Source organism: Scleropages formosus, chromosome 6 (genome assembly GCF_900964775.1).
Source record: "Scleropages formosus chromosome 6, fSclFor1.1, whole genome shotgun sequence".
Lineage (NCBI taxonomy): Eukaryota > Metazoa > Chordata > Actinopteri > Osteoglossiformes > Osteoglossidae > Scleropages > Scleropages formosus.
In genome coordinates this window covers 22,939,796-22,965,718 of record NC_041811.1, presented here as the reverse complement: position 1 = coordinate 22,965,718, position 25,923 = coordinate 22,939,796, and the positions used below count along the sequence as shown (strand labels likewise).

The 25,923-nt window shown below is 42.8% G+C and overlaps 1 protein-coding gene across 2 annotated transcripts; it reads right to left on the bottom strand.

Annotated features, from left to right (window-relative positions):
- Nucleotides 1-119: 119 nt before the first annotated feature.
- On the bottom strand, nt 120-17,667 carry LOC108927256 (paired mesoderm homeobox protein 2-like). 2 transcript variants are annotated; one of them, XM_018740436.1, is made up of 4 exons: nt 17,125-17,667; nt 2,160-2,341; nt 1,444-1,622; nt 120-1,174 (listed from the first exon to the last, which is right to left on the bottom strand). In XM_018740436.1, exons 1-4 carry the CDS (start codon nt 17,348-17,350, stop codon nt 1,018-1,020), a joined length of 744 nt encoding a protein of 247 aa, XP_018595952.1. In that variant the 5' UTR covers nt 17,351-17,667; the 3' UTR covers nt 120-1,017. The 2 variants fall into 2 exon arrangements, with proteins under 2 accessions (XP_018595952.1, XP_029108460.1); XM_029252627.1 differs by having other exon boundaries at nt 1,124-1,169.
- Nucleotides 17,668-25,923: the final 8,256 nt, after the last annotated feature.

Here is a 25,923-nt window from a genome sequence, read left to right as displayed (position 1 = left end):
CGGTTAAGAACATGAAAATCTGAAAACTGAATTTATAGCATCTCAATAGTTTAAAACATAATACCATTTAAAGGAAAAAAAACGAATAATGTAATATCTCAAAAAAATGAAATGCGGTACAAAATGTCTTAAAAAAAAATGCATCGCTAGTATTCAGTGGGCTAAAAACTTGTTAGATTTTGAGAGACCAAAGAATATTATCAATATTACTCGATGGAGTTATACATAAATATTTTGGGAGACAAATTGTCTCGTTTGAACACTGGGGGTACTATGTTTCCCTCGTTATGCCTATGTTGGTATATAATTCTACGCAAATTTTCTCAGACAAATTATATTATATTCAGGCTTTAAAAAGAGACACTAATGCTGTATTTGGACAGCATAGCGCACAGGGGACAGTGTTGGTGTCTCAGCTTCTGGGCTGGGTGTTCAGACGTGTTCCAGTCTAGCTCACTCTGTGTGGAGTTTGGATGCTCTCCCCGTGTTGTGTGGGTTTCCTTTGCTCGGTCTCGTTTCTTCCCACAGTCCAAAGACATGCGTTTCAGGCAAACTGGTAATGCGGTAAATTGTCCATAGCGTGTGAATGTGTGCGTCAGCGTTCGTACTTTTGCACTTGTCTTGTGATGGGCTGCCATTCAGTCCAGGGTGTACCCTGCCTTATGCCCTACGCTTCCTGGACAGGCTCTGGACCACTGCAACTCTGCTTTGGACATGAGGTTACTCACTGAGTAAGTAATAAGTCCCTCTGTTTTACAGCAGGGTGGTGACGGGAAGATGGGAGGCTTGGTTGGAATGCTCAATGAGGCACTATAAAATATTCCAGCTGGTTCAGCCTTCTTTCCTGGCAGTTACTCAGGCCTATGACGTACTTTAGATCTAGTCACTCATTCCCTTGCGTAGTTTGTGACATAGGTCCATTTACTCAGATCCTTGCTCATTCTATGGTTTAGATCCAGTTATTCAGCCTCGTGATGGGCGTCTGAATCCAACCCTGAGTTGGCAGCATGGGCAAGGCTAGGCAGAGCTGGGCAGCGCTCCACTCGCCGTGGGCACCTGGCCCTGGTGCAGACTGTATTCCTTAGCCTTCAGATGCAGACTGGCAATGCTGCTGGCCATGCTGGCTCCCTGTCCATCCGCGGGTGTGTTTGGCGGGCTATATGAGGGTGCTGTGCTGAAGGACAGGAACATCAGAGTGCATTGGCTAAAAGACAAGCTCAGCAGGTGTCATTCTTCTATAACTGTTTTATGATATAGCTGAAACAGATTCTCAGGCCTCTATGGTACTACTGTAACATTGGAAAAAATATTGTGTGTTTCTCATGTTGTGTAGGAAAGGATTATTGCATTAAAATGGTGCTTACTATCTCCATCACATTATGACACACTATTTTCTAGTATTGTGACCGGGTGCCTTCGAACCCCTATCGCGCATGATGCTACCTGTAGGGTGTGGATGGAGACCAGGACAGGTAGTCTGAGCTGAGGGGGGCAGGATGGGGGGCCACAGGCTGCTCAATGGTTGCCTCCTGGTGGTGCGACTTGAGCAGGCTGGCAGAGCGGCTGGCCAGAATGGCCCTCTCGTTCCTGCGAAATTTGGCTCTCCTGTTCTGGAACCACACCTGGTAGATGAAAATAAGTTTGCAGCATAATAAAGTGTGCTTAAATGTAAGAATGATCTATGTCCCTTGTGATATTTTTCTTTTATTGAGTCACTTATCTACTAACTATTATTAATCTAAAAGATATTTTGGAACTGTAACTGTGTACTGTATATAAGAACTCTATCTTTTGCCAGTTCTGAGCCACAGCACTCAGAGAAAGAAGGGATATGTATGTTTTCTTTTCTATTTCCCCTGTAGCTCCATCAAGCCTGTACTGTGTCTATGTGCCAAAAACGAGAGCTTGAGTTGCTCCTAATATCTACACTAAGCAGATCTATGTGAAGCCAGCTGGCACAAAGCCTACAAAGGTGGTGGAGCAGGATCACACGTGAACATGGGACTATAACTTTGTCCATAACTTTGAAGGTTGTGCAGTCAAGCAGATACTGCAACTACTGGAAAGATTACAAAAAAAAAACTTATTTCTCAGCTGTTATGATATATGTTCTCTGTATACAATGATGTTGGGGTCACATAACATCTGGCCTCTCTTACCTGCACTCGTGCTTCACTGAGATTGACTCGGCGGGCCAGGTCTTCACGCACAAAGGCATCAGGGTAGTGTGTGCGCTCAAAAACCCGGTCCAGTGCCTGCAGTTGGCTACTGTTGAAGGTTGTTCGACTACGCCGCTGCTTCTTCTTCCTCTTGGGGCTCCGCTCTGATCTTGCCCCACTGACTGCAGGAGAACATAGAGGGAATGGAGGAACGGAAACCAGAGGACAGCAATAAGAGAGGGGTAACAGAAAGGCAAGTTTAAATTTCTATGTTTTAATTTTTGCATCTTGCCATTTGACGGTCATTTAACGGTAATATTGATTTAGTATTGCTTGCTTGCAATGAGGACTGGATGCAACTAACTGAGAAAATATACACACACACACACACACACACACACACACACACACACACACACATTTTCAGAACCGCTTGTCCCATACAGGGTCACGGGGAACCGGAGCCTACCCGGCAACACAGGGCGTAAGGCCAGAGGGGGAAGGGGACACACCCAGGACGGGACGCCAGTCCGTCACAAGGCACCCCAGGCGGGACTTGAACCCTAGACCCACCGGAGAGTAGGACTGCGGTCCAACCCACTGCGCCACCGCACCCCCCTGAGAAAATATAAATGCCTTAAAATGTCTTCACGACCAGGATATCCAAGAATCGTCTTTAGCCATGAAGCATTGAGTTCAATGTCAGCAACTACATAATTCACAAAGGACTCAGCAGAGGACAATATGTTTATTACACTACATTGTGCTTGATACTCTAAATATTTGTGCTCTCAAACAAAATCTGTGTTTCACTCAAGCAAAATTTATATATTTTACAACAACTTGTACCCCATCATGATAAAACTGCACTCCTTTCACTTTCTGGTTTCATCCACTCTTCAGCAACACATACAGTACTGCTTGAAAGTATATGAACCCTACAGGGATGGTCATTATTTGTGTATGAAATATTACACTTTTAAAATTTGGATCTTAAATCTTGAAATAAATTTACAAAATTAATAAATGGCCTGATTCTACTTACCTACTTGATTTAACAAGTGCAATATGGGGCTCATTTATTTTTGCACCTTCACTACTTCCATTTTTCTACAACATGCATGATTTCCTCCGAACCAACATATAGAATGAATAATTACACACCTATTATGCCAGACAAGAAGTGCTGCTTCTGATTACAAAATGATTTTGTGATAAAACTAAGGGACATGAGGGGTTCACATACTTTCATGCAGCATTGTACAATAGATGAGTATAATTTGTTCACAAACTGCTGGGTCTTCAACACTTTTGCATAAAACTTATGTATGTTGCATAAAACATGCACAGTACATTAAGTCTGAGTGCCACTGTGAAAATATGTGAAGTTCAGTGTGGGCTCCTTGCTAAACCATTGAGTGTTGGTGGAATAAAAGACTGCTCTTTAAAACTTTTAATATTTTTGCCAGTCATTTAGTGTTTAATATTTTTGCACTGAGGGGGGTGTGGTGTCACGGCAGGCTTGGCCAGGTCCCGCTCTCTGGTGGGTCTGGGGTTCAAGCCCTGCTTGGGGTGCCTTGCAATGGACTGGCGTCCTGTCCTGGGTGTGTCCCCTCCCCCCTCCAGCCTTGCGCCCTGTGTTGCTGGGTTAGGCTCCGACTCGCTGCGATCTGCTTGGGAGAAGCGGTTTCAGTCAGTGTGTGTGTGTGTGTGTGTGTGTGTGTGTGTGTGTGTGTGTGTGCATTTTTGCACTGTATTCAGTGTTTACATTGGGAAGGAGTCGCGTATGTGCTTTTTTACTTTTGCTTTGTAAGTTCTCGTAATGTTAGACTTGTATTTATTTTTTAATATCTGTTCATGGTGGGGGGTGCGGTGGCGCAGCGGGTTTGGCCAGGCCCCGCGGTGGGCCTGGGGCTCGAGTTCCAGGTGGGGCGCACTGCCCTGGGTGTCCGCGCCCCAGGGCCAGGCCCCGGCTCGCCATGACCCCTCTTGGAAAAAGCGGCTGTAGAAATTATGTGTGTGTTCATGGTTTTTGACCGCAGGACACCGAATCAATAATGGCCATAAAATCATTTGTTTTTGAAAGTTTCACACAGTCATTTGAAGGCAATGATAGTGTGCCTAGGAAGTTTCAGTAAGACTTTATGCAGCGGTGGTTCAGGTCACCCTCAATCTGTGTCATCACCGCATGTATGAAGCATGACAATGGATGGCACTGGCAGTTATGGAGACCCATACCATGAATACTGCCTCATCCCACCATTGCATATAGTGGCTTAGGTAGCTGGCCAGTTAAAACACATGCTGTCAGGGAGCCAGAGTTCCGCGATGCCGTCAATTACTTCATTCCTCGGCCATGATTCTTGGCGCCTTCCTGGCAAAACATATATCCAGCTGCAAATCTAATTGTGCTTGGCACCGGTCTGAGAGCTTTATGATGTGTGAGTTTTGGATCTGCTGGTTTTAAAAACTCACACAACACCTTAGTATTTGACTCAATGTTAGAAAGGAGGGGGGTGCGGTGGCGCAGTGGGTTGGACCGCAGTCCTGCTCTCCGGTGGGTCTGGGGTTCGAGTCCCGCTTGGGGTGCCTTGTGACGGACTGGCGTCCCGTCCTGGGTGTGTCCCCTCCCCCTCCGGCCTTCCGCCCTGTGTTACCGGGTAGGCTCCGGTTCCCCGTGACCCTGTATGGGACAAGCGGTTCTGAAAATGTGTGTGTGTGTGTGTTAGAAAGGAGGTGTAACAGCAGACCATGTGTGAAACTGGGTGAATGACACTCACAATATACCAACTACCTAAACCACCAAAAATTTATTGAAAAACAAAAATAATGTTTCTGCACAGCAATGATAAAATAAACATATTTTCAATATTTGCAATGGAAACATTATTTTTAGACTCTCTGCTAATTTTACATTTTCATTCATTCATTCATTCATTCACTCACTCACTCAATCAATCTTGATAACTGTTGTACTGTATGTCCCAGAGGCATAGGACATGAGGCAGGGTATACTCTGGACAAAGAGATTTTGATTTAGGCTCACGGATGTCTATGATTTAAAGAAATGAAGTTTGCAAAATGACTGCCTGCGTCCTTCACTCTGCATCGCACAGGGACACAATGCTGTTAGAGGCAGTGTGTAGCATTACTAACAAATGTATGATGCTAGACGATCTTTATATGAGGCTTTATTTATGGTAGTGTTAGGGCATTGCCAAATCAAAGTTTGACCATTGTGGAGATTGTGATGAGCAACAGTTAAGACACACAGTGAAGTTACAGCGCAGTACAAAATTACATTTTTCATATCATTTCACTAATTTAGTTAATAGTTACATGTTCACAGCTTATTCCTAAAAGTTAACATAATGTTTACAGCCACTGCCTTGCACTCAAGGGCCTGAGTTCAAATTCTGCCTCCTGCTGTGGTAATCTTGAGCACAGTACTTACCATGAATTGATACAGTAATATGTAGTTACCCAGCTGTATAAAAGGATAAGTCACTTTTGGAGAAAAGTGTCAGCAAAAAGAATTAATAACGGTATTGAATCTACTCTTTCAGTCGTGTTTTAGGTTTACCGTAATCAATGATTAATATTGGTTGAGACTGTGAAGGTGACAGAGAGGAATTAGGAAATTATTATATAGAGTGGCTGGTTTCATTGTGGAAGAAGTGTGACCCTGTTAATAAACTGCTGGAAAGAATAACTGTCTTCATCCAGTGCCAATTTTAAAAAATAGTGCAGGCACCACCAGTCAGTGCCTAATTGTACTCCAGCTGTCAGTGTTTCCAGAGCAATTTAGAAGCTAGCGCACTATAATACTAATTAACACTATTAATACTTTATTAATCCCCAAGCGGAATTTCACTCAGTGCGCCACGGTGTCAAACACGTGTCTTTGGACTGCGGGAAGAAAACCCATGGAGGACACCCATGTGGACACGGGGGAAAGATGCGAACGACACACACTGAGAAAGGATCGAACTTGCATTCCCTTGCATCGTTTCGGCTCTACCCGGTGTACCCAGAATACCGGTCTTCTTCGGTCCTTTTCTGACACCCTCTGCCCGAAGGACCGACATGCTCCTAAGAAACTACACCCGGTTATCAATTTCCACCAACCCGAACGAAGGCTTATTGATATCCCAACAGGGTCACGTAAGTGCGGTTGCTCTCCGTCTGTCCTCTACGTGCACGTTAAGTCGATGATTCTTCGGCCTAACATTAGCACACCGGAAAATTAAATTTGATCCTTCCCTGCAAGAATGACTTCTTGCTTCCTACTTAGATGGTAACAATAATTGGGAAGGAGTAAATGCTTTCAGAAATGGAAGTTATGAAATTGAGAAGTTAGTGTGAGAATATTTTTTTTTGCACCGGACTAAGCTGGGGGTAACTCTAAGGTTGAGGTGTGATCTGTTGCCAGTTTTTCTCTGGGCACCCAAAATTTCCAGTAAAGTCCAATTAGAACCGAGAGCACTCTCTCTGGCCTCTTAAACACCGCAGAAGGAACACAGGCCTGGAACCAGGCTCATGCTGAGAAGTTCTGCACACAGAACACTCTGGTAATTGTTCTTTCTGGTCTGTGTTATCCCCAGATGGAGACTTAAACAAAATGCTCATTAAAATACTTCTGATTGTGCCATTTCAGTTTACTGTAAAAGCAACGAAAGCCCACTGGATCAGCCACACAGGTCCATCATGGACGCTGCACACATCCGGCAGACACACAAGCCTCTTGTGCACGTACTCTAGGGGTGTTCCAACATTTCCAAACGCACTGTGTTGTCCTGTGTCTCCGTGTGAGCCATGGGTCTGGAGGGCTGTTCAGCAGCAGTGTGTTACACATCTCCTTCACAAACCCACACACACATTCGCTGAAGCCGCTTGTCCCGAGCAGGGTTGTGGCGAGCTGGAGCCTAACCCGGCAACACGGGCCATAGGGCGAGGGGACGCACCCAGGACGGGACGCCAGTCCATCGCAAGGCACCCCAAGTGGGCCTCGAACCCCAGACCTGCCGCACCGCCGCACCCCCCCGTTCACAAACCATCTCGTCACAAATCTTTGGAAGACCGGGAACCTGGTGACACTTGGTTTTTGATATTACACGACTTAACTTATGGCTGGAACTTAGTCTTTCAGTCAGCATACGTTCATGAAAAGCTTCAGTATTAACTTACTGAAACTTCGTAAGGAAACTGAAAAACTGAAAAAAATTTACAGTCATCAGTATCAGTACCAATTTTTTTTGGGGACTTCAAAGAGCTACATAGGTATCAATAACTGGACAACAAGGGTATAATGTGACAGCTGGAATTATGATTAACTTTCAAGAAAATGTATATGTTTTAAAACTTTCAGCATTTTTGCACAGTATGTAACTTCATATTATATTGACTGTAATCCTGACTTGAAAATTAGATGCAATGTTAAAGTGAGAAACAGACAGGTACAGAACAAAAGATGTGCTTTTTCCATACAGTAAATGTTTTATGCTGCTGAAAATTTTCCTGTGAGGGAAAAAGTATCTTTCATATAGCGTTATGTTTATTATATTCATGTACGAAAATATAAATTGTTCAAAGTCGTACACACTAATAACTAATACAACAAGAAGCTCTGATGAAGATGGCATGACATTCAGATACAGAGGGACCAGGATGTATTACACACATTTTCAGAACCGCTTGTCCCATACGGGGTAACGGGGAACCGGAGCCTACCCGGTAACACAGGGCGTAACGCCGGAGGGGGAGGGGACACACCCAGGACGGGACGCCAGTCCGCCACAAGACACCCCAAGCGGGACTCGAACCCCAGACCTACCAGAGAGCAGGACCCAGTCCAACCCACTGCGCCACCGCACCCCCATGGATGTATTACAAATTGAAATAAATTATTTAGAAAATGTGAGGGTGCAGTGGCGCAGTGGGTTGGACCACGGTCCTGCTCTCCGGTGGGTCTGGGGTTCGAGTCCCGCTTGGGGTGCCTTACGATGGCCTGGTGTCCCATCCTGGGTGTGTCCCCTCCCCCTCCGGCCTTACGCCCTCTGTCGCCGGGTAGGCTCCGGCTCCCCGTGACCCCGTATGGGACAAGCGGTCCTGAAAGTGTGTGTGTGTGTGTGTGTATTTAGAAAATAGCCCTTTTTTCATACAGTGCTTGAAAAGTGGTTTGTTGCAATTTTTTTGCTAATTCACAAAACATATTTTTATGTTGATAGACACATTCTATAGGCAAATATACTGCGCTTTGTGTAATACTGGAGCATTTAGTAATGACAACTGCTTCTGTATTTATAACTTTAATATGAAATCAGTAAAAAGGAAGCAGAAATTGGATACTGACAGAAATTGTGTGCATGTACGGAAAATTGGAGCTATAGGCTGAAGTTTTTCTTGTAAAAATTATGAAGTGCAAAGACTTTGGCCAGAGTTGGCAAGTTTTACCTTGTGAGGTAACGGCTGTGACCCTGTTCGAAAATGAGTACTTCACACACCTACAGAAATGGAGAAGACACACGCACACGTCTGAACCGCTTGTCCCATACAGGGTCGCGGGGAGCCGGAGCCTACCCAGCAACACAGGGCGTAAGGCTGGAGGGGACACACCCAGGAGGGGACACCAATCCATCGCAAGGCACCCCAAGCGGGACTCAAACCCTAGACCTACTGGAGAGCAGGACCTGGTCGAACCCACTGCGCCACCACGCCCCGAAATGGAGAAGATTTGTTCAAAATTATGTCACTTTTGGATTTTCTGCAACTGGGCTTTCTGTGTGAGAAGCCTGCACTGTTTCTGATCGGAAATCTGATAAGAAATGCGTAAAAACATATTTGAATAATTTCTGTTCTGTTCCGTAAAGAAAAAAAGAAATGTGTCTTCTGTTTGTGGATCATCTCTTATCGAAGGCTTGATCATATTAAAAATGTCTGATAGCTTTTTTCTTCATCTAATGGAAAGTGATCCAAAAATACTTCTGACATAAGCTGGATGTCATGAGAGGCTGCCTCTTTCATACAGTACTAATGTGGCTATAAAAGCATTGCACGTTTAGAGAAAGCAACTTACAAGTATGTTAAGAGGCATCACATCGAATAAACATTGTTTTCTATCAATGGCAGTTTACATTTCTTGATGCAGAACACTCTGAGGTGACTACTTCTGTAGCATTCCATTTTGTCTTAAAAACCATGAAAACCCGATAGCTGTTTCAGTACAAACCGAGCTGGAGAGCATAAAGTACTCGCAAATGTACTGTATACAAGCTCTAACTCAAAGAAATAAACACACACACATTTTCTGAACCGCTTGTTTCATACGGGGTCATGGAGAACCAGAGCCTAACCCAGCAACACAGGGTGTAAGACTGGAGGGGGAGGGGACACACCCAGGATGGGACGCCAGTCCGTCGCAAGGCACCCCAAGCGGGACTCGAACCCCAGACCCACCGGAGAGCAGGACCCGGTCCAACCCACTGCGCCACCACGCCCCCTAGAAATAAACATCTTATTGCAATAAGCCATTCAAAAATTTGTAGCAAGTATTCTGTCCGAAAGAAGTAATTATACTCTGAATTACCCATAGGAAGTTAAAATAAATGGCAAATTATGGTGTCTTCTGTGCAAATGAAGCCTTTTAAATTGTGCGCTGATGATGTTGTAAATGAAAGAAGCGGTACCCCATAAAATGCACTAAAGTGTTGGCAGTAATCCACATTGTTCTTACTAGTGTCTGGCAAACAGCACTTATTAGGAACGCTCCCATTTTATACATTATCCTCCCAGCGTGAAAGTACTGAAGACCTGCTGACTATATTGCCGACAAGACAGGGTTGCTTCACATCTGGTTCAGTGTCGGATGCTGGCGTCCTGCTTAGCAGCCGCAACCGCCGAGAAATTTGGTGTAACGCTATGAAAACTGAATGCTCAGCACTTAATGCAAGCGCATTCTAAAGCCCTATATAAAAAAGTTATTATAATAATAAAAGTTACATTTTTTAAAATCCAACAGTGCCAATAACCCTGTTATAACCCTTGGGGAGGGCGAGATGGCGGCACGTGCAGACGCAGCAGCTTGGCTCTCCCTCAGAACAGCAGTAGCTTTCGGCTCATATTACCGATATACTGATACTGCTGACATCCCATATTACCAGTCTCGGTTACTTTTCACCAGAGACACCACCTTCATCCCCTCGGTGACCCTACGCCCCCCAGAGCCCATCGAAATTTCCATCCCACCAGTGAGGCGGAAATTGCCGGCGGCGGAGGGAGAGGAAACAGAAGCGGGAACGTGAGCCCGGGCCACGCGCTCAGCTAAAGGCTAATCCGTACAGACCGGGACTTCCGAGCCTGTTCCTCGCCACCCCCAGGTTTATTACAAACAAGATGGGACTAGATCAGAAGCGGATTGAACGAGGGACTCCAGGAAGAGCAGAGGAGGAGGGCTGTGCGTCTATGTGAACAGTTGGTGCGGAAGGCTATACGTTCCCCACGAGGCGAGGCTACGTTAGCATTAGAAAAGCCGTATGAAAGGACTTCAAGGTTTTAGTCTAATTCTTACTTGAATATTTACCCATTTATTATTTATCTCTCTATTTCTTTATTTATTTTAAGTGTTCTTTCTTTCTGCTGCTGTTGTTCTGAGGGCTACTGCACAACATTTCGCTGTATTGCGTTGCATACAACAATAATAAAGTATCTCATCTCACCCACACAAGTATAAATTATTTGGCATACCAGCTTTTCTTCTATCTATTCACACACACACACACACACACACACACACACACATTTTCAGAACCACTCATCCCATACGGGGTCACGGGGAACCGGAGCCTACCCGGTAACACAGGGCGTAAGGCTGGAGGGGGAGGGGACACACCAAGAACGGGACGCCAGTCCGTCGCAAGGCACCCCAAGCGGGACTTGAACCCCAGACCCACTGGAAAGAAGGACTGTGGTCCAACCCACTGCACCACCGCACCACCGCACCCCCTTCCTCTATCTATTCAATATATGAATATATTTAAATCTTTGGTAGCATGTCAGATGAGCTTAAAGTCACTTAGCCTCAATAACCTTTTATCCTAATGCAGGATTGCAATGATCCAGAGCCTGTTCTGGAAGTGTAGGGTGCTATGCTCCAGGCAGGACACCAAAATAGTCACACACTCATTCACACACTATAGCAATTTAGAGTCTCTAATCCCAGTGAAACGCATGTCTTGGAAACCCACAGCAACACAGGGAGAACACTGAAACACCACACAGACTGAGTAGGCACTGAGCCTACCTCCAATTGGGCAGCACTACTCAGTGCACCACCATGCCACCTAACTTAAATTTACCGTAATGTCTATTACTGTTATCCTCTTGGAGTATGGGAAAATATAGAACAAATGTAGTTATGTGATGGACTGGCGTCCTGTCCAGTGTGTTCCCCCTCAGCCTTGTGCTTAATGCTTCTGGGTCAGGCTCCGGTTCACCGTGACCCTACTCAGGACAAGTGGTTATTGAAATTGGATGGATGGATGTAGTTGCCTTGAATGACTTTACATTCCTTGGCCATTTTACATCCATGCAGAGCAATTATTGGGTGCAGCTATTTCCAAAAATATGCACCACAATATTTAAATTATCTGCAATGTAGCTTCTAGGCATAGTTTAGCATTCTCTACACATAAAAAGCATAATACGCAACTCATCAGATTACTTTTCTGCAAAGCTCAGGGGTCCAGATTTTCTGTGCATTACTCCAGGTTGTGCCCTTTTCATGATCGTCTAGAAAAGAATAATTTCCAAATAGCAACCCTACCATAAACACCTACCAGGAAGAGTTTTTGCTAAGGCTGGGTCACGGAGGTGTTGATTCAATGAAATGAACATGTTAAAGGCCTCAGTTTTGTAGTTTTCAGCATATCCCATTAAGTATCTCTCTATTGCAGTCAGTGAGCTTAAAATGATCTACACTGTTTCTCTTTCAATATTCTGCTTGATACGATGTACAGTATGCATTGCTTGCTTTATTATGTTGACCGGGTATATTTTTAACAAACATATTTTAAAAAGGATTAAGGACACTTAACACAAAATATCTGGTGGTCTGTGTACATAAGAAAAAATTTGTTTTCCATTTAGAAATGCATAACTATATATATATATGTATATTTTTTGTTTAGAACTGTGATTTTTTTAAAAATTTTCATAATTGTGAATTTTGATAAAATTATATATTTTGAAGTGTTAATTTTGATGTATTGGAACATCATCAGCAGCTTTGAAGAATGGATGAGTGGACTGAAACAGGCTACATGGGAGTAATGAAAATATGCAAAGAAAACAAAGAAAAGGACATTATTTAACAGGCATCCAAGTGAATTCAAGGGCAATATGAAGGCGTTAAGAGAAAAGAATCAGTCTGGAGGAACTGTAAGATGTAGCGCTGTGGTCCGAACTGAAGTGTGGGCAGTGTTCGTCAAGTCAGTCACAACTTCTGGTTCACCATTATTGCATTTTACATTAAACCAGAAACACAGTTGGTCGCCAACTTACCACCTTCATCAAGAACAAGAATTGCTCTTTACTTGGAAAGTTTGTAAGGTGATCATGACATGGAACAGGCTGGCGGCTCCTCACTAATTCCACATGCAGGAGGACTTAAAACATGTTATAAATAGGAGCTGCAGCAGAACGCTGATGCTCGCTGGCAGCTCTTCAATCACTTCTTTTACTACACAAATCATATGCAGTTCCGTAATACCCAGTACAATGAAATTAAATTGGCGTAAGCCGTACACCATTTGCTTGGAGTGAGGGAAGAAGATGCTGGATGTGTCACATGTGACGGAGAGCCAGTGCTGTTCTGACAGCTCGAAGCCACTAGATGTATAAGACTGAGAATCGTCTACAGCTTGTTCAGCTTCTGTTTGCTTCTTTCCCACCTTCTCCACCCTGTTGCAACAGTTAAGGAAGCGCTGACTGTTCGCTGCCATCACCTGTCCGCACGTCGTGTGAAGCTTCGCATGGCGCATGGTTTCAATTGGAGTGCCGGCCGGCTCCGCTTTTTTTAACAAATAAAGACAAAACACTTCTCAAGAAGCTTCTTATTAACAATGATTTGTCCAAAGTTCCTAAACTGGGGAGAAACTGCAAAACTTTCCACAGATGGAAAGAACGGGGCCTTATTTTCCATGGATTTCCGTGGATGAGAGATTAACCAGCTCACTGAAAGAATAAATTGCACGATTCTTCACACCTTAATGGATACTCAGTATTTCTGATTAACTTTTAATTGGCTGAAGCCGTTCTCTACACTGACTTAGAGGGTTACATAAGCGATGCTACAATGATTTACCCATTTAATCCTTACTGTATAAATTCTGGGTAAATACCATAACCAAGGACAACGGAGAAGGAGTGGGGCTCAATCCAGGAACCTTCAAACTGCAAGGGGGTCCAACCAACAAACTGATTTCTAGGAGCAGTTGTAAGTATGACTGAAAATGTGCATTTGATTTACTGCTTTGTACATGTCTAAAATATGTGGGGCCAAAAAAGCCCGGCAACAGGCCTTCAGGACTACACGACAACTATTTATGACACACGGCTGCATTATTTATTTATTTATTTTTGCTCCAGTCAGTGACTGGAGAAGTAACTTTACCCTGTTTAGTTCTCTGAGTTGATTTTACTGTTTAATGGTGAACGAAATGTTCCACAATCAACTATGAGGTCAATACATCACATAAAATAATCGATTCACCCTGGAGAGGAATTAGTCACCTGCATTAGGCGTCCAGTTAAGCAGGAACTCATTCTGCAGTTTGGTCTTAAATATCAAATCAAATATTATCATATCTGATAAACAGTTGACTCTGTGTGTGTATTCTGCGCACATCACGACGAAATGCATCTGAACTGTGGTTCAAAAAAGAGCAACATTTTCCTGGTTTGTTAAAATATGAACTCGGTGGAGCAAGTGGTAGGTAACAAACTAGGTTTGCTTGAGACTTTCATGTCTGCAGCTGTGTCTCTTTCTCTTAATGTAATGCATAAATTGTACTTTTGCTGAGATGTTCGTTGCTTTGGACAAAAGCGTCTGCTAAATGAATAAATGTAAATGTAAATGTAAATGAAAGAACTCCAATAACTGAGGGAGAGGTCGGCCTTGTTGCTAAATTAAAAGTCGTTTCGAATGGCTTCAGGTGTAAACTGTATGTTTGCGGTGGAATGACCTTCCCCCTTCATTCAGAACTGCAGAAACTCTATCTACATTCAAGAAGGGTCTGAAAACTCACTTTTTTCCGGACCCACTTCGCCAAGATCTCTCAAGCTCTTGTGCGGTGTAAATGTTCGTGCACCGTACCTTTACGATCATCCCCAGAAAACCCTTTACACAGCCAGTACTCCAGCATTGTATGTGAAAGTTTGTGTACCTTATTACAAAAAAAAATATCGTAGGAAGGCGATCAGGATTCATCTATCCTGCGTTTTATGCACCTACTCGAGCGATGAACATCGGTGCATCAAGTGGAAAGTGACAAACTAGTTCACTTAAGAGTCACATGTAATGCAGCTATGTCTCTTTCTCTTATGTAATGCACAAATTGTATTTTCTCTGAAATGTACGTTGCTTTGGAGAAAAGTGCCTGCTAAATGAATAAATGTAAATGTTAATGTAAATGTAAATATAAGCTACTGCCACTATGCTTTTAAAAACAAGGCCCACTTCTTTTGTAACGTGTGGCACAATTACATCTGTATTCGCGTAATACATTCGTGGCTGCTACTATATTATCTATAAACATATTTTGTTAGGATTATGAAATGTAACCCCCTGCTGAATCATTCGGACGTTTCAGAATACCATTAATTAAAATAAATTAAAAAAAAAAAAATAATAATAGCACCAAGGAAGGACAACCGACCGTTAGTTACTGCGGTACAGTCAGTGGGAGGGAGTGTATATGAACCGCTTTGATGGGAGATGTTCTGTAAAAATATCGCATTATTTCATAAAATTCAAATTATATTATTGAAGTTGTTATGGCACCGTGACTACAGAAATTACTCATAGTGCAGCAACTAATATTACGACGTAATTTACGTAATTTCTAAATGAAACGCATCCGCCATTACAGCCAATCGGTTTTTTGGCTTATTAAGGGCATCAGTTTTTAAAAAGAACCTTGAAAAATAAGCAACCCTGTGGGACAAAAGGGGACTTTATCAAAGATTCATCAGCTCTCGGGTCCAGTGAGTCCCTGAATCGAGGTAAACAGCACGAAAAACGTTGGCTCGTGACGCTGTGATGCACGCGCGCGCGCGCTCAAATTATGCACCTTTATTTTTTAAAGGCTTTAAAAATGGTCCACATGGCAACTTCATGCATTATTTTTCGGGACTTCACGAAGTCCAACAGTCCCATTTATTTATTTACTTACTTACTTACTTACTTACTCACAGAAGGACCCAGTGCAGTGGCATCATCAGTTTTACTCTGAAGATACTGAGACTTATTAATGCTTACTTTAATCCATCAGTGAGAAATCATCATTGTATTAATTGTTGTCAAACAAAGTTCTTGTAAGTCTTTTCTGCTGTTATTATTATGTAAGGACTGAATATTACACTAATACAACTTTAGAGGTATACACTCTTCTATGTTAAACAGATTTACAACAATTAAAAAAAAAAGACTTGAATTACCTAATTTGTTAATTAATAACTTATTAATAATTAACAAGTTGTTAATAATTAATTCAATGATGATATGTATTATTACATGACTCACTGTAGTGATTCGTGTAATAATACATATCATTACTGAAATAATTATTAAATATTAAGCAATACATTGCTTAATAATGTTTAAGGTCAACTTAGAAATCAGTTTTTTATTTATGCGAAAATGAAATTACGTGGAGGGGGTGCGGTGGCGCAGTGGGTTGGACCACAGTCTTGCTCTCCGGTGGGTCTGGGGTTCGAGTCCCGCTTGGGGTGCCTTGTGACGGACTGGCGTCCCGTCCTGGGTGTGTCCCCTTCCCCTCCAGCCTTACGCCCTGTGTTGCCGGGTAGGCTCCGGTTCCCCGTGACCCCGTATGGGACAAGCGGTTCTGAAAATGTGTGTGTGTGTGTGTGAAATTACGTGACGACAGTGCCAAAAATATGAGTGAACGCGTCACCCAAGTTGAATAGCCGTAATACAGTTTTCTATACTAAGATTTAAGTAGAAAAAGGCTAAAATTATATAAGGTTTATTAATTCGTGAAATATGGATCTGAAAGTTGATGCATTACATAAAATCACTTAAAACGTGTGGCATAGCCGTTTTGCGTTAAAAAATATCCAGGACTTTTAATTTTGTAAAAGTCATATGACTGCAGGCTCTAAGACTTTGACACACAGACGCAGACTGTCACCTACAGTAAGGCCGCTTTACCGCAACTACTTGACAGTGACAGAGGTGAGCCGTCCTCATGATTTTAAAATCATATTATTTTGTATACATCATAATCATATTCCCAACACGTGTGCCTACCACACAGGAAAGAGTGGAAAAGTAGATGCATAATAAAATCATCATCATGACCATAATCATCTAGAGGCTCAGCAGTAAATTTAGTAAAGAAATGAGAGCAGCGCTCACTGATCACATGGATGGAGCGGGTGCTTTCACTGGTCCACAAACCCACGCCAGGGCGATTCGTAGAAGCTACTACGGCGAAACGGTACACGCAGAGAAGGTCATAAATTAAACAAGCAAAGTGGCAGCGATTTGTCTCGCAACTCCGCGCAGCGCGCAGCCAGGTCACACTCTACTCACTGTTCCGCGGAGCGAAAAGGAAGAGGCTAAAGTCAGAAGGCAGTAGTAGGAGCGACAGTGACGGGTATCTCACACACACATATATATATACACACACACACACACACACACAGAGCCCACCGAGACGTGACTCACTGTCGCCCAGCGGCGGAGGCGCCTCGCTCCCGCTGCTCGCTCCGCACTGCTCCTCAGGCCCCCTCCTCGTGTCCCTCGCGTCCTCCCCCCGCGACCCGACGTCTTCGAGCTCCAGGATCCTGTGTCTCACGCGGAAGCTCCTGCCCCCGAGGCTGTCCGGCCCGGCCGGGGTCGCAGGGCACGACTCCGACTCCGAGTCTTTGCCCACCACGTACATGGGCTCCATCGCCGCCCCGGAGGAGCGGAGCGGAGGACGCGTTACTTTTTCCGCCTTCGTTCCCGGCTCCGCACACCGTCAGCGCTGAGCGAAGAAGTTAGACCGACCGAGTCATCTTTGTTTTTCCTGAAGTTCCTTCTGCGCCTTTCCTTCTCGCGTCTGTTTGTTTCTCAGAAAACAGTAGTAAAAGTTCTGCCACACCCCACGGGCTCCGGAGTGTTTCCCCTCCCTCACACGCGCCGGTGTCAAAAAGTGAAACATGTCATGGTCTTCCACCAGGACTCCTCTCTCAGCAGACTCGATCTGGAGGGACTAGCAGGAGTCTGTTCTTGGAGGACTCGAACTGTGTGGCTCAGTTGTCTTTGGGAGGGGACTGCAGCAACAACACTGACACTGGGTCTCCACACTGACACTAGATCCTCATACTGACACTGGATCCCCACACTGACACTAGATCCTCAGACTGACACTGGCTCCCCACACTGACACTAGATCCCCACACTGACACTGGCTCCCCACACTGAAACTAGATCCTCAGACTGACACTGGATCCCCACACTGACACTGACTCCCCACACTGACACTAGATCCTCATACTGACACTGGATCCCCACACTGACACCAGATCCTCAGACTGACATTGGATCCCCACATGGACAATAGATCCCAACACTGGCACTGTGTCCCAACACTGACACTAGATCTTCAAACACTGACACTAGATCTTCAGACTGACACTGGATCCCCACAGGGACACTAGATCTCAACACTGGCACTGTGTCCCAACACTGACACTGGCTCCCCACACTGACACTAGATCCTCATACTGACACTGTATCCCCACACTGACACTAGATCCTCATACTGACACTGGATCCCCACACTGACACCAGATCCTCAGACTGACACTGGATCCCCACATGGACAATAGATCCCAACACTGACACTGGCTTCCCACACTGACACTAGATCTTCAGACTGACACTGGATCCCCACAGGGACACTAGATCTCAACACTGGCACTGTGTCCCAACACTGACACTGGCTCCCCACACTGACACTAGATCCTCATACTGACACTGTATCCCCACACTGACACTAGATCCTCATACTGACACTGGATCCCCACACTGACACTAGATCTTCAGACTGACACTGGATCCCCACAGGGACACTAGATCTCAACACTGGCACTGTGTCCCCACATTGGGTCTCCACACTGACACAAGATCCTCAGACTGATACTAGATCCCAGCACTGACACTGGATCTCTGCACGGACACTAGAACCCCTCACTGACAGTAGATGCTTACAGTCACAATGGGTCCCCCTGATTGCATGGATATTAGAACAGTTGTGTGCCATTAAAGAGGCACCATGTCCCCAGAGATCCCCATACTGCACTAATGAGATAATAATAATACTACTACTACTACTACTACTAATATTAATTATAATAATAATAATAAGACTAAAAGCCTAATTTAACACCAAGGATTTAGAAGCCCTCCCTCTAATTAAAACCAGTGGGCCACTCTCAGTCTTTTCACAAGTGTGCACACACACTGTGTTTGTCTTTTAATTTGTTGTATTGCTTTAATGCAAAAGGTAATGTCATTTTTTTGTGTGAGGCAATCCATTCTTAATTATTACTATAGCAAATAAATGGTATAAATATAACAGTTTAAAAGAGGTATTATAAACTATATAATTTGAATCCATTCTAGTTAGCAGTTTCAGTGATTGCAGTTGGGAGATTACAGGTTGTAAGAACTGACAACTTTTTAAAAACACAAGTATTCGAAAGCTAATATAGCTTTATTCTTGAGGTTAAAAGTTTTGCTGTTAGCAGTTCTCTTCTAATAAGGGTAAAATGTCAAAACTAATGTAAACAGAAACAGAAATGACCTCAGATGGCCAGCTAAAAATATTTTTATATTTTGAAGTAACTGTAGAAGTTAGAATACAATAAGATTGTGAGGAGTTGAAACAAAACATATTCAATGACCAGAGGAATGAGATTCCCGTGAAACCGGAATATTTTCTCAGTTTGTAGAATGTGAAAGAACCAACAGGTTATTGAAAGCAATCATAGATTTACACTGGGGGCCCAAAGCGGCCTGGGAATATGTTTTAAAACTCTGTTTTCAGACGCAGAGAGGAGCAAAGCAGAAACAGAAAATCTTTCATTCATCACTGTTATGTTTATTCCTTCCAGACATGGGCCTTTTGTGACTCACAGGAATAAATCTCAGAAACAGGAAGTTCTCAGTTTGTGACGAAAAAGTCTTTTAAAAATAATTACTGACATTTGCCAAGGGGCCTGTGTTAGGGTTACTTAATTCAATCTAAATCGATTAAATTTATTTTCATAGAGCGCTTTTCTTACACAGTGACACAGAGTGCTGAACCAAGGATCAGGAGATGTAATAACAAATAAAAAGTTGCTAGAAATTAAATTACATTAAATTACTGCAAAAACTATACCATTTAGCAAAGATAAAAAGTAAGCCAACTGCTCATGGAGGAAAGGCAAAGAAAAAATACAGAACTGAAAGACAAGGGAGAAAATTGTATCTGTGGGGGGGTCCAAGTGCCATCCCACCCCTCCTGGACATTCCCCATAGGAAATTATTAACTCATACACACACATCGTCTGAAACCGCTTGTCCCATACAGGGTCGCGGGGAGCCGGAGCCTAACCCAGCAACCTGGAGGGGGAGGGGACGCACCCAGGACGGGACGCCAGTCCATCGCAAGGCACCCCAAGCAGGACTCAAACCCCAGACCCACTGGAGAACAGGACCCGGTCAAACCCACTGTGCCACTGCAGCCCCTTGTAATTAGTAACTATTATTAACTACTATCATTAACTATTAATTATTAACTATTAAGCAAACCTATGGAGCTGTTTATGACATGACATATCATGTCAAGCTAATAAGTTGATGAGTTGATGCCCAGGTTCAGATTTGTTGATCTCTCCCACCATGGCCACCATGCAGTCTCCAGCTTCCATCAACATCCAGCAGAAGAATCCTGGTATCACAGTTGGTCTCCTCAGGTCTTGTAACTAAAAATTGAACTAATTGATTTTTTAAACTTCTGTCCAGTTTTGTGTGTGCCACTTTATTTAGGCAGTACTCCACTGGAATGAGAGGTTGAATTGTCACCATCACACCCCATAGGCTCCACTTAAATCAAAATTGAGTGCTATGATATTGAAAAAATTATGGGCAAGGCAACAAGGAAGCAAATTTCTTTAATATAACATGGTCCTGATGCTAGTGTATACATGATTTACAATAAATCTTACATTTCTGTATAACTGATAAATACTAAAAAACAAAAAAAACTATATCATCATGAAGAAGCGTGGGACTGCTGAGCATTTCGAGTTCACCTTGCATCTTCATCTTCTCCCTTGCCAGTAAACCTGTCCTGTTGTCTTCTGGACATTTCTCAACCATGAGCCCTGTGTTGTAGCTTGCCAGGCACCCGTTCTTTCACAGTAATCCCACAAGGTCCGCTGATTGTAGCTCTTAACAGTTTTCTTTCAAAGTGCTCTACAGAGCTGGTCTCTGCAGTTTTGGTATGTGGAGGTGGGAGGGGATTAGAAACTTGGATCCCAGTGGAGTGTGGAGCACTTGGACTCTAGCGTTTCCTCCCTTTTGAGTCTTGGGATGGGGAAGTGGGTTTCTAGTGCCTGTGAGAAGAAGTGGAGAAGGCAAGAGGAATAATCAAAAGCCTTGCATATTGAATCCAGATGTGGCCGCCTTCCAGTGCTGCTTGCTCAGGCTATTTAATTAAATTCCCTGTGAGGACCAGGGGTCCTTTTGTGATCAGATTTCCCTGGCTGTACCCCTTTGCTGCCAGGCCCATTCTGGATTAATTTTTGATGCAGCCTTGATCTTCCCCAACCAGACCGCACCTACTCCCCCCCAAGAAGTCCAAACAAAATTCTGAATCTCAAACTTATTTTCCCAAATACTCACTCACTCACTCACTCACTCACTCACTCAGTGTACATCCCGTTCTAGGCAGGGTACACCCCAGATAGGATGCCAGTCTATGGGTAACCACACACACGACCATCGCGATCGTGCCCACTGTCGCGACGATCACGATCGCGAACCACCATCACGCACCCACATTACTCTCTGTACCACACTACCTGTACCATAACCGAAGGATCCATTTGAATTCTGCGTAAATAATTATTTTCTGGTGTTGTTCATTCATTCCTTTGACCAAAAGAGTAGCCCACCTGTAACTTACTTCTATGATCTTGAAATCTAGTAAGTTTAAGGTTGCATGTTATAACAATTTGAGGACTAGATGAACTGTCAACTGAAGCACTTACTGTGCACTGGTTTTTTGTATTTGTATCATGCATAGCAACCATTAAAGTTTTCACATTACATTTAATTCACCCAAGTCACTCTCCAGGCACTAACTGTTTATTAAGTGAAATACTACTGCTTTTGCTAATAATGAAACAGAGAAAACATTTAGGGAACAAACAATGTTAGACACACATGTACCTTTAAATTTCCTTTAAACCTTGTAGTTGTTAATTATTAATTAAAATTGTGGTCATGTTAGAAGAGATTACAACCGAAGAAAACAAGCGACTCCACAATGGGAATTACATGAATTTAAAAAAATTATAAAGTGATAACCTCTCCATCATAGAGTATTTTTTTTAAATATGGAAAAAGAAGTTGCCTGGCTACCTTTTAAAATACAATATAGTGTATGAGGACCTAAACACTTGGTCTGAAAAGACCTAAAAGGGGGCCACTTGAGAATACAGCAAAAAAAAAATAAAAAATTGTTAATTTTCATTCTCCTTAGTGGTATGCAGACCTTTTAACACCTAGACCAGGACTATTAGAATTTGAATGAGGTCTTTATTAGGTGTTTGCTGTACAGCACAGTGGAGAATTCCTGCCAGAATCAGCCAAAAATGACATATTTATTATTTATTTCCAAAAAGGATTAGGATATGTAGCCTGCTTAAATCTCAGCAGGAAAAAGTAAGTAGCTGAGAGATCCACATCATACAGTATTTCCACAGAAGTAGGTCCACTTCAGAATCAGATTTCGAAGTGAAAACGGTTTCTCGGAATTGCTGTAGGTCATGCTGCTGTACAGCATCTATTTTGCAAGCTGTTAAAGAAATAAAAACTGAAATTTAAAAGTTTTTACAGTGAATGGAAATGTCTTTCAAGTCATTGCAGGACTAAAGTGAAATCACAATATAGTTATGCATATATTCTCCCAAAAGCTATTAAAGTGAGCCCCTATTGGAATTCGGTGAGGAAGTGACCTCCCGACATGCAGACTAAGAATACCTGGTTTGCCCCTGGTCATTATTATTGATACCACCCTCATTTGTCAAGGCAAATCAATGTGGCTGTCTGACTCAAGCTCTTGGAATTCTCACATAAAGATGTCGGAGAGTCATTCAGGCTCTTACTTTGTTGTGCGAGCCCACGCCTACAAAGAGGTATTGCATACACACAGTCCTCATTAGGATTTCTTTTTTTCGTATGTTCAATTTGGCCTCGGGTAAGACATCTAGCTGAACGTGCATGTGCACAAACCCTCATGCAGTATAATAGCCACATTAAATCAAAGGATGACTTACAAGTGTGGGTTAGGCTCTATTATACAGTACGTAAGACTCCAAGATAATGTTATCTATTGTGGACAGTGCCGAATAGGTTACCGTGTTAACTACAAAAACATGCACAAAAATCCAAAACTAATGAAACTGATGGCTGCTCAAAGACTGTAATATTAATTAAACTGGACTGAATTCTTATATATATATATATATATATATATATATATATATATATATATATACACACACACACACACACACACACACATTTTCTGAACCGCTTGTCCCATGTGGGGTCATATATATACATATATAAATAAAGTTGTAAAAAGTGAACCATCCACTTGTTTTGTACTAGTTTGGCACAGATAGTTTCAAATATAAACAGTTGTTCAGTTTGTATAGTTGTTGTAGTGTTTACAGTTTTTGCCTGGTGTTTATACTGGTGATCAATAAAAAACTGGGAAGGCTGCACATGCTTATGGGATAAAATGGTCAGCAGTCAGCAATAAATACATGGTTGTGAACATATTTTTTTCATATTAAAGTGTCACTCACACACTATGGGGGAACCCAAGCAACATATCTTTGACTGCGGGAAGAAACCAGAGCACCCAGAAGAAACCCACACAGACATGGGGAGAACATGCAAACTCCACAAACCCATGTCCTCTTGTACCACCCAGGCGCTGTGAGACAACAGCGCTACACGCTGTGCCACCGTGCCGCCCGACAGTATTAATTTTAATTTAAATGTACCTCAAAGTTTAAAAAAAACCATACAATACATACTCCTACAAAGTTCTTTTTAATTTACCATAGCTACAGCCAGGACTTTTACAGAACCTTATCCATAAATAAATCAAGGGACATCTACTGCTGGTTGTGTTTTTGGCTGTGTAGAAAGTCAAGAAAGTTGAAAGTGGGCAGAAGTGGTTGAAGGCTGCACATGGGGTTAAGTGTACTTTGATATCAGTAGACTTACAGAGTATTTTTTGTTTAGCCCAACTTTATCTAAGGTTTTAACAGAATCTATCCTGCGAATCAATCGCTGCACATCTGTATTATTAATCTTTTATTGATTAAAGCTTAGGAGTAAAAGTGACAGTGCATTTACAAACAAATCAAGTTACAAACAGAATTCTGGTCCCCGTTGTGTTGGGAAAGTGAAGAGCCAATGTTCTTTGAAAAGAAAATAAGAAGAACAATTCTTGTCAGGAGTAACAAGTTGGCTGAGAGAGGGTTTTATGTGGACTCTGTTTTTGTGGAGGGAATGGGAACAGGATCATGGCTGTAAGAAACATAGATTCCTTAACTAATGCAAGGCTTTTCAACAATGTTTACTCGGGCTCCTTCTTCCCCAGATGTCTCATATCAACCACGTTAGTGGATGAGCGATGAGGAGAGGGAGGAGTCTGGGCATGAAGGAAAGGGGGGGGAATGGTGCTAGGCAGAAAGCTGAAAGGCATCACAGCCCTCACGTAGCGGGCCCTGCATACATCACATACACGCTGTCCAGGCTTCCCAAATTACAGGGTTGTGATTAATTGGTGGCGTGAAGGCACCTTACATTCCGACCATCCATCTTGCAAATCTATCTGACCTCGTTTCTCACTGGAAAGACGGACCGGGTGGGCCAGAAAACTTCTTTTCTTTTTTAAAAAATTTTATTGCCTCCAGGTTCTCTAAATAAGCAGCTAAACAATAACTGCATTTATTTTAAAAAGTTTTAGTGTAACAGTACACTTCTGTAGGGGGGGCGCGGTAACGCAATGGGTTGGACCGGGTCCTGCTCTCCGGTGGGTCTGGGGTTCGAGTCCCGCTTGGGGTGCCTTGCGATGGACTGGCGTCCCATCCTGGGTGTGTCCCCTCCCCCTCTGGCCTTATGCCCTGTGTTACCAGGTTAGGCTCTGGCTCCCCGCAACCCTGTATGGGGCAAGCGGTTCAGACAGTATGTGTGTGTACACTCCTATATTGTAATACATTTCTGGAGAACTATTTGAAACAAATTTATAGATTTAATGTGGTCCCATCTGTGCCAGACACCGTAATTGCAAAATATGTAAATTCATGTTTAAAGGTAATGGAAATGTAAATGTATACATTTTGACTGATTTCAGTTGTGTAATGTGTTTGGCATGATGTGCCATTACTTTACTTATTTGTTAATGAACTTGCATTTTTTTCAGGGATGGAGGTAGACAAGATAAATCAGGAAAGAACTGTACATTTCAATATACTAGGAATACTATGGTACTTTGCCAGAGTTATTGTGTTTTTCTATTTTTATTGGTCCTTCCAGATGACAACTCCGCCTTCGGGATTTTGTCAAATACTTTTGTCATATTAAACATGGAAAGGCTTGCACATTTACCAGCTTGAAAATCACATTAGCTGAAGAGCAGAGAGGCCTTGCAGGAGGTTTCCTGGGGATTCTTATGCTTATACACAGGGGCTTCCAGAATGCAGGTGTTACAGTAACATATTGCAACTTCAAGCAGACCAGGTGTATGAGTGAAAAGAATTTTTTTTTTAAATTTCAATATTTTTTCTTTGGCTTATGCATTTATTCTTTGTTAAACAAGTTTTACCTTGTTGTCGAAAACCAAACATAGTAATGCACAGTGCTCCAGGCTACAACATGCAAATCTTTTAATTTCACAAATTTGTATTCACCACTTTGCAAGATTGTTTGATCAAGTCAAAAATACAACCAAATTTAAAATGAAAGATTAGCACTTTCATTCATGCTGATTATGCATCTCATAAACTCACTTGAATTGATGAGACAGTCCAAAGACAGTCCTGTTTTGTAACAGCAGGCCACTGTGATCAATTTGTCTTGATATTGATTCTGAGGGTATCTGAAATAGTAAATAATCTTGATACTTTGACTATAAAATAGATTTAGTTTTTCTACAGTGACTGCTATACTGATTTTCTACTCCAC